Here is a 13513-nt window from a genome sequence, read left to right on the forward strand (position 1 = left end):
CAAGTGGCAAATGTACACCTGGATTATTATTGTGTTAATCACTTATTAATTATAACGACCTTCAATTCGTTGTAACTGATTATTATATGACATGTGGATTCTGTTAGCCTTCGTGTAAAACTTGATGTCAGTATTTTTTTTATTAAGCTTAATATCATTTTTCTTCACTAATATCTTCACTGTCACTATTGTTATCCTGTTCCATGTTTGGATTATTACCGTCACCAATACTCTTATTTGTATTGGGCTGATAAAGCAGGCTCCAATTGCTGAAGCAGTTCTTTTCACAACTGTGCTAGAGTCTTCGGTGTTGTGTGCTGTGGTCGAGGTGAAGTAGAATCAGAGAAACGAAAGTCAGAACATCCCCTAGTTTTTTTTTAGTTTCATTTTAGAATAAATTAAGTACCCGTACCCAGTTCTCAACCACTGTCATCGCCTAGACATGCTAGTTGTAAAATACTCTTGTTTCCCCAATATCCTTACGTGCACGGTATCTAGATTTTTCTGAATATATACTATAAACTCTTGAAAAGTGAAGATACACATATCAAGGGTCGAAAAAACTCTTTATTTTTATTGTTCTGTGGAGTATGCTCCCAGATGCCGATACCAGTACCTCAGGATCTCCCGATGTTTCAGAAATAATGTGAAAACTTCGTAACTCCGGAATTTTTGTCCGTAAATCGATGCAGTGGATAAGAAATGAACGTATCTTCAAAAATCCGTAAATACTTGAGTAAATATATATGTCACAATTTTGTTGAACACACTTTTTATGTGTAACTATAATGACATTTTTATTCACCTCACAGAAGATATCAAAACTTAACAATGAATAAAATGGGTTTGAAGTTAACCTTTAAGCGAGATTATATCAAAACTATGGAACAATTATGTAATCATTCAGTAACCATTTAACAAGTCAACATCCCCCACATGACCAGCACCATTAAGAAAGAAATTACTAGTGTTACCACCCTCCTGCATTTAATTTTTTTTTAATTGGTAATAACTGGAAGTTCAGACAGTAAAATTACTTGGATCATGTGTATTCAGTCTTATAACTCGGTTTTCTTACAGAATCAGTAGCAACTGGCCCACGTTTCGTCCTTGGCGCCCTCAGACGACCCGAGTTTGATCTCATCCTCAGGCGAGCTCAACAACGGAGTATGGCTGCCACTGCAAGTAGTTTGGACGTCGAACTCCAACTGGGTATTAGGGAGTGGTCGACACTGGAGACTGCTGAAGGAAATGTCGCTCCTTCCAATAGCAGGGAAGGTTTGGCCAACCAGGACTCTTCAGGGAACGATTTGACAGATACCGATGCACCGTCTCAAGAGGGAGTTGCCCATGATGCACAATGGTCGACGAACTTGTCGCCTGAGAAGAGCGTCTGGTTTGCTGGAGGTGAGGAGCCGTTCATTGATGACCTGCCTCGCTTGGTGCCACGGCCCTACTGGAGGAACAAACCTCCAGTGCCGCGCACAAATACCACCACCACTACCTAGTGAGACTACCTGCTTCTTGTCTTCCAATAAAATATTTTAAATGTGTTTTTTTATGAAATTGGACAAGCGTAAGTTGTAGCTCTTTAGTGTATTATTAATATGAAATTATATGATGAGTATATTTTACCCTTACCTCATATAAGCGAGGATAATCCCACAAGCTGACAGCTAATGTAATGTTATGGATTGCTTGATTTGTAAATAGTATATCTGGCGTCGTGTTTTAGTTCTGCAATAAACGTAAAAAGTCTTTTGTTTATGTATTATTTCCCTACTTGGTGTTCATTACCCCAAGGGGTTTCTCCACTTGATGCTGGCGGGGGGGGGGGACTATGTAGGGTAAGTTTTTTATATTTAAAAATATTTTAACTAAAGAATATAGATAGAATAAATACATATAGATGTAACTACACATATGATTATAAATACAAACCGTTTTACATTCAGGAGAATTCAGCCTTCTTGATAAACTTAAAAATTCCATCCTTTGAAAATGGGACATATGCTCCGAGAATACAGGAGAGGCGGTAGTCACCATCCCGTCCTCAAATCCTGGAGAGATGCTGCCTCCTAAGGTCCCCCCGGACTGGGACACTTGACCACCAAGTGTTTTATATTCACGGGGGCAGGTCGTTCATCACATACTGTCTGAGTCCCATGGGCCATCAGGTGGTCTAAAGTAGCCAGTGCGATGCCTAACCAACAGTAAATATTTCCAACTAATTTTGGCCGATTATGTTGCTTCTTTTTTCTCGTGGCATCTCCGTTAATAGTGTCAATGTAATAACTCTGGTAAATGTTTTGCGTATATGACTCAAGGTTTTAGTAGTCTAGTACTCATATATGGGTGTCATTACGTTGAGGGAAATTGAAAGGGCACTAAAACAATTGATATTGGAAGGCACCGGGTCTATAGATGGAGTAACTGGAGAAATGCTGAAAACCGACGCGAATGGTGCATCTCAAGTACTATTAAAGCTATTTCAAGAAATATGGAGCACTGAGGTTGCCCCGGTGTGGAAACTGGAGAGGGATAACATTAACAGGAAGAGTATCGAAGGTTTTCTATCGGGTCTGTCTGGTCAAGAATCCTTAGACCAAAGGCTAAGAGATGAACCAGGCAGGTTCAGAAAATCAAGAAACTGCAGTGATCATATATTCGCATTGCGTCACCTAATACAGCAGAGTGTGGAATTCAGAAAACCGTTGATAATGGCTTTTGTCGATTTTGATAAAGCCTTCGATAGTGTCCATAGACCAACTATGTGGAAAATTCTTACAGAACTATGGAATGCCATTAAAATACGTTCGTTTGATAGAATAAATTTATAAGGGAAGCAGATGTCGTGTGAACGTTGATGGCCAACTTTTCCCAGAATTCAATGTCGAGAGTGAGGGTGCTGCAAGGTAATGTTATGTCTCCATTGTTGTTCGTTGTACTTATTGATTTCGTAATGAGAGAGACAGTGGGCGATAAAAGAGAAAGAATCGAATGGGTCGACAATAAATTCCTCGCAGACTTGAATTATGCAGACGATGTACTACTGATGAGCAGATCCATTCACAATTTGCAAACTATGGTTAGCAGACTGGAGGAAAAGGGAAAAGGAGCTGGATTAACGATTACTGTTAGAAAAACAGAGGTTATGAAAACAGATCAAGAAATTGCAGGGAACATTCAGGTGGAGGACCAAATTATGGAAGAAGTTCCTGTTTTCAAGTATCTGGGGACACTCGTCAGAAACGATGGATCACTTGAAGATGAGTTTCAGGACAGAATAAGAAGAGGTTATGGGTATGCTGGGCAAAGTGTGGAAGTCACATAGTCTGACAGTCCATACCAAACTGAGATTATATACTTCACTGGTAAGACCCGTTTTGGTGTACGGAAGTGAATCCTGGTATGATGATAATGATACTTTATCTAGAAGATTCCGAACATTCGAGAATACGGCATTGAGAAGAATCTTGAACATAAGATGGCGTGATCGTATTAGAAACGAGACGATAAGCGAAGTTACAAATGTTCCCTATATCGATGAATGGCTGATGAAGAATAGATGGAGGTGGCTGGGATATGTTCTGCGTGTGAGAATCCGTATAGAGTATTGAGAGAGGCGGTAGAGTGGAGAGTGGACGGAATGAGAAGAAGAGGAAGACCAAGGCCTCCATGAATCCGAACTATAAGAAGGGAGACGGAGGACGAGTTAAATACAACCATGGAAAGGGCTCAAGATCGAAATGGCTGGTGTAAGGGCGGAAACGATCTTCCTGCTCGTGACCGCTGCTAACTCTCTCGTTTACTGGTGCGGACGACACTTGGGGCGGTTGGACAGAGGTGAGAACGGCAGCGACTATCTGGGTCACCGGCAGATTCAACCCAGCCGCCATACAGTCACTATCTAGCTACCCCGCTGTTCGTCAAATTCTGGCTGTGATCTCATCATAGGTCCTGGACTCGTGGGCTGTGTCCCCAGACCTTCACCTATCGACTGTCAATTCTCTGGACATCTACCACTACCACATACCACGACTGTCAGTTCATCTCATTCCGTCTGTGCCCCTGTGTTCTCCTGCCATTTCAAGACGTTGCTCGAGTGTGGAGTTGAATGAACGCTTCCCTACCCTGAGTGTGCAAATCACAGTGTTCCAGAACCTTCCCCCAGGGCCACTGCCATAGGAAATATCTGTTCATTGTTTGATTCTATGTTTCTTTGCTTCCCTTAATTGATTAACTCCATTAACTATTGACTGCATTAATTGTTTGACTCCCGTAATTATTTGATGTTTGTTGAGTGGTGTCAGAGTTTTGTGTTATATTTTTTATAGTAAAGAGATGTCAATCTCAAACGGTTGTTTGTTATTCCTCAGAAAACCATGGTCCTTGACCTTCCTTAATTAAGAACCTGATTAGTCTGGTAAGGGATTTCTATCCCAAAGTCCCAGTATGAGGAGGCCCTTTGCGTCTCACGGCGTTGGAGGCGGTAGTGCTCAGATGTAGAATAAAATAAATCCTGACAAGATTAAAAATATTTTAGTGAATCGATATCTGACAATACAGTGCAGAGAAACAATTTGAATACAATAAGCATAGTAGGCTGGTACAGTATATAATTTACACTCTTTTCATGTATAAATCCTTAGTTATGAATGATTAGATTTTCAAAATTTAAAGCAAGTAGTTTGTTGCCGGAAAGAATACTTTACTTCACCACTTACCAGCTCACTAACCGTCGAGTGTTCAGTCAGTTCTCTGTTCAGCAATGTTGGCAAAAGACTGAACATGTTCCAGTATATTGATTAAGTCTGGACATGAGTTCTCACCCGGTACTGTCACATTCTCTCGCAGATTAATTCCAAGAGTTCAGTACTCTTTATTAATAGTGAATTTTATAACAGTGAGTTCTTGGGGAAAATCTCTGAAAATTGGATCTTTATCCATATAGCCAACTTCTACTGTGCAATTAGACGCATACAAACCCCGTCCAGTGCACAGGTTATTTTCTTATCAGAGGACATAAAGATACAGTATGGATAGTAAAAAAAATATACATTTTTTTATTTATTCTAAAAAGCTTTTTATAACATGTGTATTTCTCAAGTTGACCCGCATCTATGGACATGCAAACCTCAACCTTATACAGTTGTGTCAGAAGTACAAATATCCCCTACAATCTTTGACACTACATGAGTCTTTATGGAACTGATGAAATTTATATATGAGATAGTCAGACTGTGATACTATGACAATAAACCCACAAATCAAAACAAATTTTATACAATATACATCTGTTCACATTTGTGGATTTTTTCTTAATGACCAGAATTCTACAGGAATATATATTAGCTAAGAGCAGAGGAAAAATTATTTATCAACAAGGAAAAAGTGACTTGTTCTAAGGCGTCGTTTGCTGTTTCTTTTCTCTTCAGGATTTAAGGCATAATCTAAAATACTAGAGATTTGTTCACTGCTAGTTATAATCATTACTTAGGCTATGACTGTTTATCTAAATATTGCAAAAAAAAATTGCTTTACTGTGCTGATGAAGGCTTAATGATATCCATGTCTAATGTAGTTACTAGCGAAATAAACCTTTCTCAAAAAAATGACACTAAAAATACTCTCATGTTTCTTTAAAAGCAATACATAAATATGCGAATGATAAGAAGGTTTGATAACATACCGTGATTCCTCTTAAACTGTACTCGTCATTCATCACCTCGTACAGTAACAATTCCTCATCAATGAACCGTAAGAGAATATAGACTATATAGACCATTATAACATGCATCAACATCTGAGTAATCAATGCATGACATATAAATGATAATAATAGTAAAGCATACAGTTTATTAATCAACAATCCAGATTTTGTCACGCTCACGAATTTTGGTTGTTAAAATCTATTGTATAGCTTTACGAGTACGCGCTATGAAACTTATGTGTTCAAGGGCATTAATTCGTAAGGGCATCAACATTTATACTGGTGTAGAAAATTATGTTTGTGATGAGTATTTAAAGACCTTAGCTGTTGAAGCACGTTAATACAAAAATTCAAAGTGTGGTTTTAGAAAGTATCATACCTGTAATACAGCCAAGGTAGCCTCTCCTGTTTCCTACATAAACTGGACTATAAAGAGAGTGCCTGTAAGCTGTCGGTAGTGGAAACAGGGGGGGTGGGGCATCTTCATATTAAAGCTGGTCTCTCCCTTCATATTATCAAAATCAATGGTAAAATGGAGGAAATAAAACTACACTACTGTACATTGAATGTGATACCTACTTTTTCGTGCCTTCAACGTGAGTCATATAAAAATAAATGATGGGAAGCCAACTTGAATTTTTCCTCACTTCAAGGGGCAGAGAGCTGTAGGAACCCCAAACTTACTTTCCAGTCATATATACCTACAGTGAAATAAAGGTCTATCCATGGTTCCTTGCCTGTGTGTGCAAATATGCATGTACATGTTTGCACATACACAATATGTTGTATACATCTATATACACTCACATGTGCTCTCTTCACTTTCATGCATATATATTTAAGTGCATGCTTGTGCCTTTATGTGCACAGAAATAAAAAAATAATTGTAACCTTTCTCCAAACACCCATTGTCAGGTCAGTGTTCAGCTACAGTACCACCACTCATTTTAACTATACTGTAATATGTAAGTTACGTGATGTATATATTTACTAATCAGTGTTAAACAAAGGGATGTATAGTTTATCCTGTAATGATTTATGACACTCGAGTCCCTACAAACATCCTCGGTCCTTCTCTGTTACACTCAACCAGGGGTGTGATGCTCAACATATTTTTTTTTCCAGTAACAAACTTAGCTTTTTTGTTCTACCCTGTTTGCATCTGGCTATCACTATTTGGGAGAATATAATTATCCTCATATATTAGTATCTTTGCCAGAAGTTTTTGGTTGTACTTGAAACAGTAGTGTTCTATACAGCTGTGTATTTAGATTTGATTTACATAAATGAACATAATGAGAAACTCTTATCCGAGGGAATAACCAGACATGCTACCATAATTTAAGCAGTTCTTTTGATATAGTATTAACACGTGGTTGCAATCACTAACTGATTCGTGACCTATAGCTTCTTAGTAAAACTTCTGACATGTAAGCTTTTCAATAAATGTTAGTCCCCCTTATATATGATCTGTTACATCCAGGAACGGATCTGAAGTTAGAACTGCTGTTACACAGAAGGTGATATTAAATTTTTAGGTTATGTGTAACTCGGGCCTCTCTCACATGTTGTCATCCTACACATGCAAAATTTCCTTCAAACTGATGTTGCTTCTGGAGGTTTCTTTGTAAATTACCCGCGCGCTTATGAGTCTATATATTAAACTTATCACAAGAACTTTTACTTTAGAGCTGCTAATAATGTGAATGGGTAGTGTCAGTAGTTATGGTGAGACTATTCCCTCTTGATCCCCTCATCCCACAATAACTTGTCTGGACATCTGAGCGAAGTATTTTCATCTCTCAAAATACAATTTGAAATACAGAACAAAATATCCGTCACCAACCATGTATACTTCCTAGTTTGAATTCACTGATAATGAGGGATCCACACATGAAAATCTTACTTAAACAATGGTTGCCCGTATTCGTCCGTTACTCACAAACACAGTTGTCTGAACAGTTATAAAACACACTTACTGCAATATAGAGTAGTTCAGGAGGAAGGCAATGCAGAATTGTGACAAAAAATATGCTCAGTATCGCTTATTATATTTGTAAGACCGAGTTTTAGCGTAAAATATTTTTCAATATATTAATCGTTCTAGTCTTGAGTAGTTGAATCTCAGATACAGATCCAAGGGAATCTGTCCACAGATAGGAAACATCAGGTTCAGATTCGAAACTAAATGTTATTGTTTTTTTTTTCTTTAGACTCTCGAGCTTCGGACACGCTGAAGTTGTTGAAACTCTAAACATAAATCAGCAAAGAAAATTAACTAAATTTTTTTCAGTAAACTGTTTAAGAGTTCCCAAGCAACTATTGAGTGGACTACGGATACCGAGTGATGGTAATAGTCAAATGTTAACGTTTTACAATTAAACAATTACTTCGGGTCAAGACCGACTTGTGCAAGAAACACCTGACAGAGGCTCAATCCCTAGCCACGGACTTTCTCCATACCTTGAGGTGAGGGTGGGAGTAGTATACTATCCTGTCATTTTGATGTAATAGTTTTATTGTCAATAAAGTATTTAATTTCCAAATTCCATATCTTATTTTTTTCACATCTTTTTGCCGACTTTAATCTCAATCTTATATTTGAAATGCTCCGAGGCATTCCATACATCTAGCTACAGACTGAGGCTGTATATAATGAACAATAAATGGAAATGCTTGAGGCACTTTAAGAGTGAGAGTAGTTATACTGTAGAAAGACTAATATTTGGTCATTGATAAATGCTGATAACTGCTGAAAATACCGTGATGAACTACCTCTTGATCCTCTGCTGTGTAGGACCTCACTGCCACCTCCCCCTCCCAACACACCTCAGATATCCGGTAAGTACTGTACTTGAAATCGATGATGAATGGAACTACTTTACCTGATCAATGGAAACCAAAATTAGGATCTATTATGAAAATTGAATCCTTCCTGCTATACATTCAAACGGAAGTGAAGAACTGATTCCTGAGTCCGCAATTTGATGATTATTTGATTATTTTTAACAAACGTCTAAACGGCTCCAACTGACACCTGAACAGTTTCAATTTGTAACATAATGAAGGGTTAAACCGTTAAAAGAGGATGGTACCTGTAGAATATTCTGCCTGTGTTAGTGACGACATTCGCTTCTTGTGAGGATTAAGCAATACCTTAGTATCGTCCTTTACGTGTTGCCTGACTGTGATGATGATGAACTTACACAAGATGGCGGAGTCGATTATGGTAGTTACAAGAGGTATCAAGAAGTTTGCAATGCTTATTACGTTTGTAAGTTTGTGATTCTTTGATACTGCCATGCACCAGCGACCACGTGGCCGGTACTTATGCTATTATTTGTGTGTATATCTATATGTTAGGGTCAATTGCCTTAAACGCTCAGATAGCGAAATGCAACAGACTCAACGCATTGTGGCTGACCTTAACCAAACATAACAAATTGTGGCTCTTATATCTCGTTCTGAACGCTTTGGATATATATATATATATATATATATATATATATATATATATATATATATATATATATATATATATATATATATATATATATATATATATATATATATATATATATATATAATGAACCATTACTATATTAATATATTTCTTGCAAGAATAACGATTGGAATTGTTGATCATTAACATATCTCTGTATAATAATAAGACTAATGCCACTTGAGAGACAGTACTCAGGCCCGTGTCACCTCACGGCTAGGTGCATCTTCCTACTGTTTAACCTGGCACCTGGATACTTGCTATAATGTTGCACCACAAGAGAGAAGAGGCCGTGATTCCGACCTAAAGAAATCATCAGTTCATCTGTAATTCTTGCTAGACAACAAATTTAGAATAACAAAGAATGTACAGTACAGGATTTATAAATTCTAATCACAACTTCACATAAATGAGGTGAAATGTCGGGGGTTGATTGTAAGTAACGCTCAAAGAATAGCGTCCAGAATTAAATTATTCCCTCAAAATTGCAGGGAATTTTCAATTATTATCTTTTCACAGCTGAGGCCGATCAGCTGGACAGTTGAGAGAGACCAGGAAGCCATCCTGCACAGATGTTCTTTGTTTTGGATAAATTATCTAGCAAGATGTTAGTCAGTTTGAACTCAGAAGGTGAGACTCATAGCCGTGTGTTGTGTGTGGTGCAACAGCCTAGTCTTACCTGGACACCAGTTCACCTACTGTTTATATTGCGGGCTACATGCTCACACTTAACTCTATGTGTGTTGTAACAATTGCTATAAAATGATATAGTGACGGTATATTAATGAGTTAAGTATAGCCTGAAGCCTTACATGTAACAAATGGAAGCCACAAACAAAACTTAAGATTTAACACTATCATCTAACTTGTAAACATTCAACGCTTAATGTAATAGATCAACTGAGGACAGTGAAATGTATCAGGGAAAAAACTTGACTCATCCAACTATTGCATTTGTGTAAGAATAATGTAACAACAGTGAAGCTCTAGGGAAGAGAGGATGTTACACTTGGCATTACAGTTAAGTTAATTAGAAATAGCTAAATAAATGGGCGACGTCAGAACAATGAATCACCTTCCACCTCCGCCACAAGTTCCCTCAAGACATATTACTTGGCAACTTCACGTCCCCAAACTGACGACCAAATAATGAAAATTAAATTGCTAACGGAGTGTTATGAATAAAGGTTGTAGTCAGTTTGTTTATGGGGAAATGATGATACATTCTATTATTTTTAGAACAATATGTTAAAACAGAAGTGAATAAACAACCAATTATTTTTCTAATGTTAGTTATGATTCTGCATCATAAGTGAACAACATCTGATGTTAGATTATCAATTACAATGATGCGAGTATTACAGGTGTTCCGATTCTCTGTTTTGTAAATTTAAACAATTATTCATACATTTTATTTAGTGACAAACCTTTAAGCTAAAGTTTCATGCACGCTAACACCTTCAGCAGAACCATGAGGTGGAAAATATTTGAAGTGTTCTCAGTCTACTGTCCTTGTTCAGTACATTACTCCCTCAGGCTCTGTCTTTTTGTCTTGTTAAGTTAGTACATATCATCATCAGTCAGAAGTGTCCACCTTGCTCAAAAAAACTTATAATTACATGTGAACATCAAAACATTGTAAAATTTGATTCTTTGCCATTTCCCCAGTCAATGGCAGTCAAGTCACAATAGAGAGTTTAACAGCAATTAATTTTTAAGCATACTATATATATATATATATATATATATATATATATATATATATATATATATATATATATATATATATATATATATATATATATATATATATATTATTTACACGAGAAAACATTCTGGTGGGGAACTCATTGCCTATTCATCAATAACAACAGCTCTGCTAACAGGCGCCCTCTCTATGTCTCCCAACAATTTCGTGCTACAAACAGACAGTCACTCTCTCCACCACACTGTGTCAGTGGTCACCCTCCACCAACCTTTGTCTCATATACGTAAAATAATGCCACTTCATTTTCCTAAACATTCATTCTTCTCCTATTGCTCAACCACCATTGTCTCATCTGGTGCAAAAAGAAAAAAAAACATCTTCACAAACAACCGAAAATCTACATCAGATCTCACAACGGTCCTCCTAGCAGCACTCTGCTATGGGACAAATTTTAAAGGACCAAATGTCTCTCCTGTCTCCTCAACAACTTAGTACAACACTTTTAACTCAACTGTGCTGCATACAATATTATTCTTATACCACGAACAAGCCTCGACGCATCACCAAAAATAAATACGGAGAGGGCAGACCGGCGCCCTTGCACCTAGTGAAATGTTATAAAAAAGCATCAGGCAGCAGCCAAACAATAATGTGTGTCTGACTGTCAACAAAATATCTCTTTCCAAACACTGGCACCTCTTCACCAGGACCGCAGGCGTGCCAGAGCCAGAAACCATTATGAGATAACCGTCCATTCTCTCCTTAACCAAGTTACTAACGTTGATTAAGCATCACCTGATGGTTCTTGTCTTGCTTTGATTGCCATATTTCAGAAATCTCAAAACACCTTCTGGCATCCGCACGAAAGGCGATAAATCTAATTTCCTACAGGCTGGCTTTATCCTAGACCAAGGGGACCAACCCAATTTGGTCTTATGCAGCCGCCTACACCCTGGGATGGCACTTTTAAGCTGACCTAAGGAACTTGACTCCAATCAAATTGTACTTGTGAAAATCACCAGGCTTTTGATTGGTTGCCTGACGCTCCTTAAGCTCAAGCGCCGCACGTGCTTTAAAGATAAGAGCACCTGGAACAGGAATATTTGTGTACCATGACCAGCGAGGAGGTGAACATTCACAGCTGTGTGTACATGTGCGTGTGTACACGGTCAGACTCGTTAGGTGGGCGGAGAAGAACCTGGTTGGTAGATGACTTCGACGAGCCGCCAGACTGGGAGCTTCCTTGTGACCTCTGAATTAATCCGCAACTGGAGTTTGACCTCTGGCAAGGTGGGGGTATTGGACTTGACCCTGGAGAGGACTGAGGAACTGGACTTGACCTAGGGGAGGTCTGTGGACCAGAACTTGACCTTTGAGAAACTGGGTCACTGAGAGAGGTTGTTACTCGGAGGTGGGGGTGTTGAGGCGGCTGAGAGGTTGGGGAGGGCGGGGAGTACTGAGGTCCAGAGGCGGGTGGACATTGCCCGCATTGCTTCTGCTGCGCCACCGGTGGTAGGGGGAACTGTGGGGCGGCCATCTGGGCAGTTTGGGCGGTAGGTGTAGTAGCATATTGTGGGGTGGGGTTTGGGGTGGTTGTGGGCGAGTAATATTGAGGGGCCATAGTGGTCGTGGGCGTGAGGGCGCGTGCCAGGGCCTCCCTCAGCAACTCCCGCAGCTCACTCCGCAGGCTGCTGACTATTTCCTTCCGGAGGTAATCCATCTCCTGAGGCGCCAGCAAACATCCCGTCAAGTTACCTGCAGCAAAATATCACAATAGTATTAATATAATATAAAATGACAAAAATTTACAACTATCAATTGGACAAAAATATTATTCAAAATGACAAACACACACACACACACACACACACACACACACACACACACACACACACACACACACACACACACACACACACACACACTGCTCTAAATATTAGGAAAATACTCACACACATACATACACACTCATAATCACTAATATACACATCCATACACACACGAACATACAGTCATGTACAATATTATGTTCACAATACTCGAACATATTGTTGTATCCAGATATCCACTACACATCAAGAAACACCCCAGACAAACTCTCAAGAGTTGCGGCATTAGTGAGGCGGGTGATGGTGACGGCGAGAGTTATCAACATTAACTACTACTGTAATAGGGTGTGTCATACGGAGGCGAATTTTTTTTTTTTGAGTTTGAAAAATCGGCCCATGGTATTAATGATGTAGTTCTATGTGCAGAATCATGTGATATCTTCAGATTTGAAAAGTTTTAATTTTTTGCTAGGTAAATTTTAACTTGAAATCTTATGAAAATTCAGTATTCCCACCCTTTTACCAACACCACTAAATAGCTTATTTAAAGTAAAGTAAATGTATCAGGTTAATTTATTAGGATGAAAATGATCCAGAATAGTGAAACGAATGATCTTGACACATTTATTAAATTTAATATTCCTTTAGAAAACAAAATCATCAAATACAAAAACCGGTTTTACTACTACGACCCGGTGTTGCTGCACACCATAGAGAACATGTCTTTCTTGCTTCTGTTTCTACTCATCACCTCCCTGCTG

At 38.5% G+C, this 13513-nt stretch overlaps 3 protein-coding genes across 3 annotated transcripts in view; 2 read left to right on the plus strand and 1 right to left on the minus strand.

Annotated features, from left to right (window-relative positions):
• The window catches only part of LOC121859620, a 29801-nt gene extending 28065 nt beyond the window's left edge, over window positions 1–1736 (plus strand). Inside the window, exon 10 of the mRNA XM_042356556.1 lies at window positions 1081–1736. Coding sequence (XP_042212490.1) covers window positions 1081–1508 — 428 coding nt within the window. The 3' untranslated portion in view covers window positions 1509–1736. The remainder of the gene's footprint in view (window positions 1–1080) is intronic.
• Window positions 1737–2962: 1226 nt separating this feature from the next.
• LOC121859576 lies at window positions 2963–3334 on the plus strand. The gene has a single exon (XM_042356513.1). The coding sequence runs from the start codon at window positions 2963–2965 to the stop codon at window positions 3332–3334; it is 372 nt and encodes a 123-aa protein (XP_042212447.1).
• A 7278-nt stretch (window positions 3335–10612) lies between these two features.
• LOC121859413 (transient-receptor-potential-like protein) overlaps window positions 10613–13513 on the minus strand; it is a 201793-nt gene continuing 198892 nt past the window's right edge. Inside the window, exon 20 of the mRNA XM_042356208.1 lies at window positions 10613–12678. Within this exon, the coding sequence (XP_042212142.1) occupies window positions 12059–12678 (620 nt within the window). The 3' untranslated portion in view covers window positions 10613–12058. The remainder of the gene's footprint in view (window positions 12679–13513) is intronic.

This window comes from Homarus americanus, unplaced genomic scaffold (assembly GCF_018991925.1).
Source record: "Homarus americanus isolate GMGI-L3 unplaced genomic scaffold, GMGI_Hamer_2.0 scaffold7626, whole genome shotgun sequence".
Taxonomy (NCBI): Eukaryota; Metazoa; Arthropoda; class Malacostraca; order Decapoda; family Nephropidae; genus Homarus; species Homarus americanus.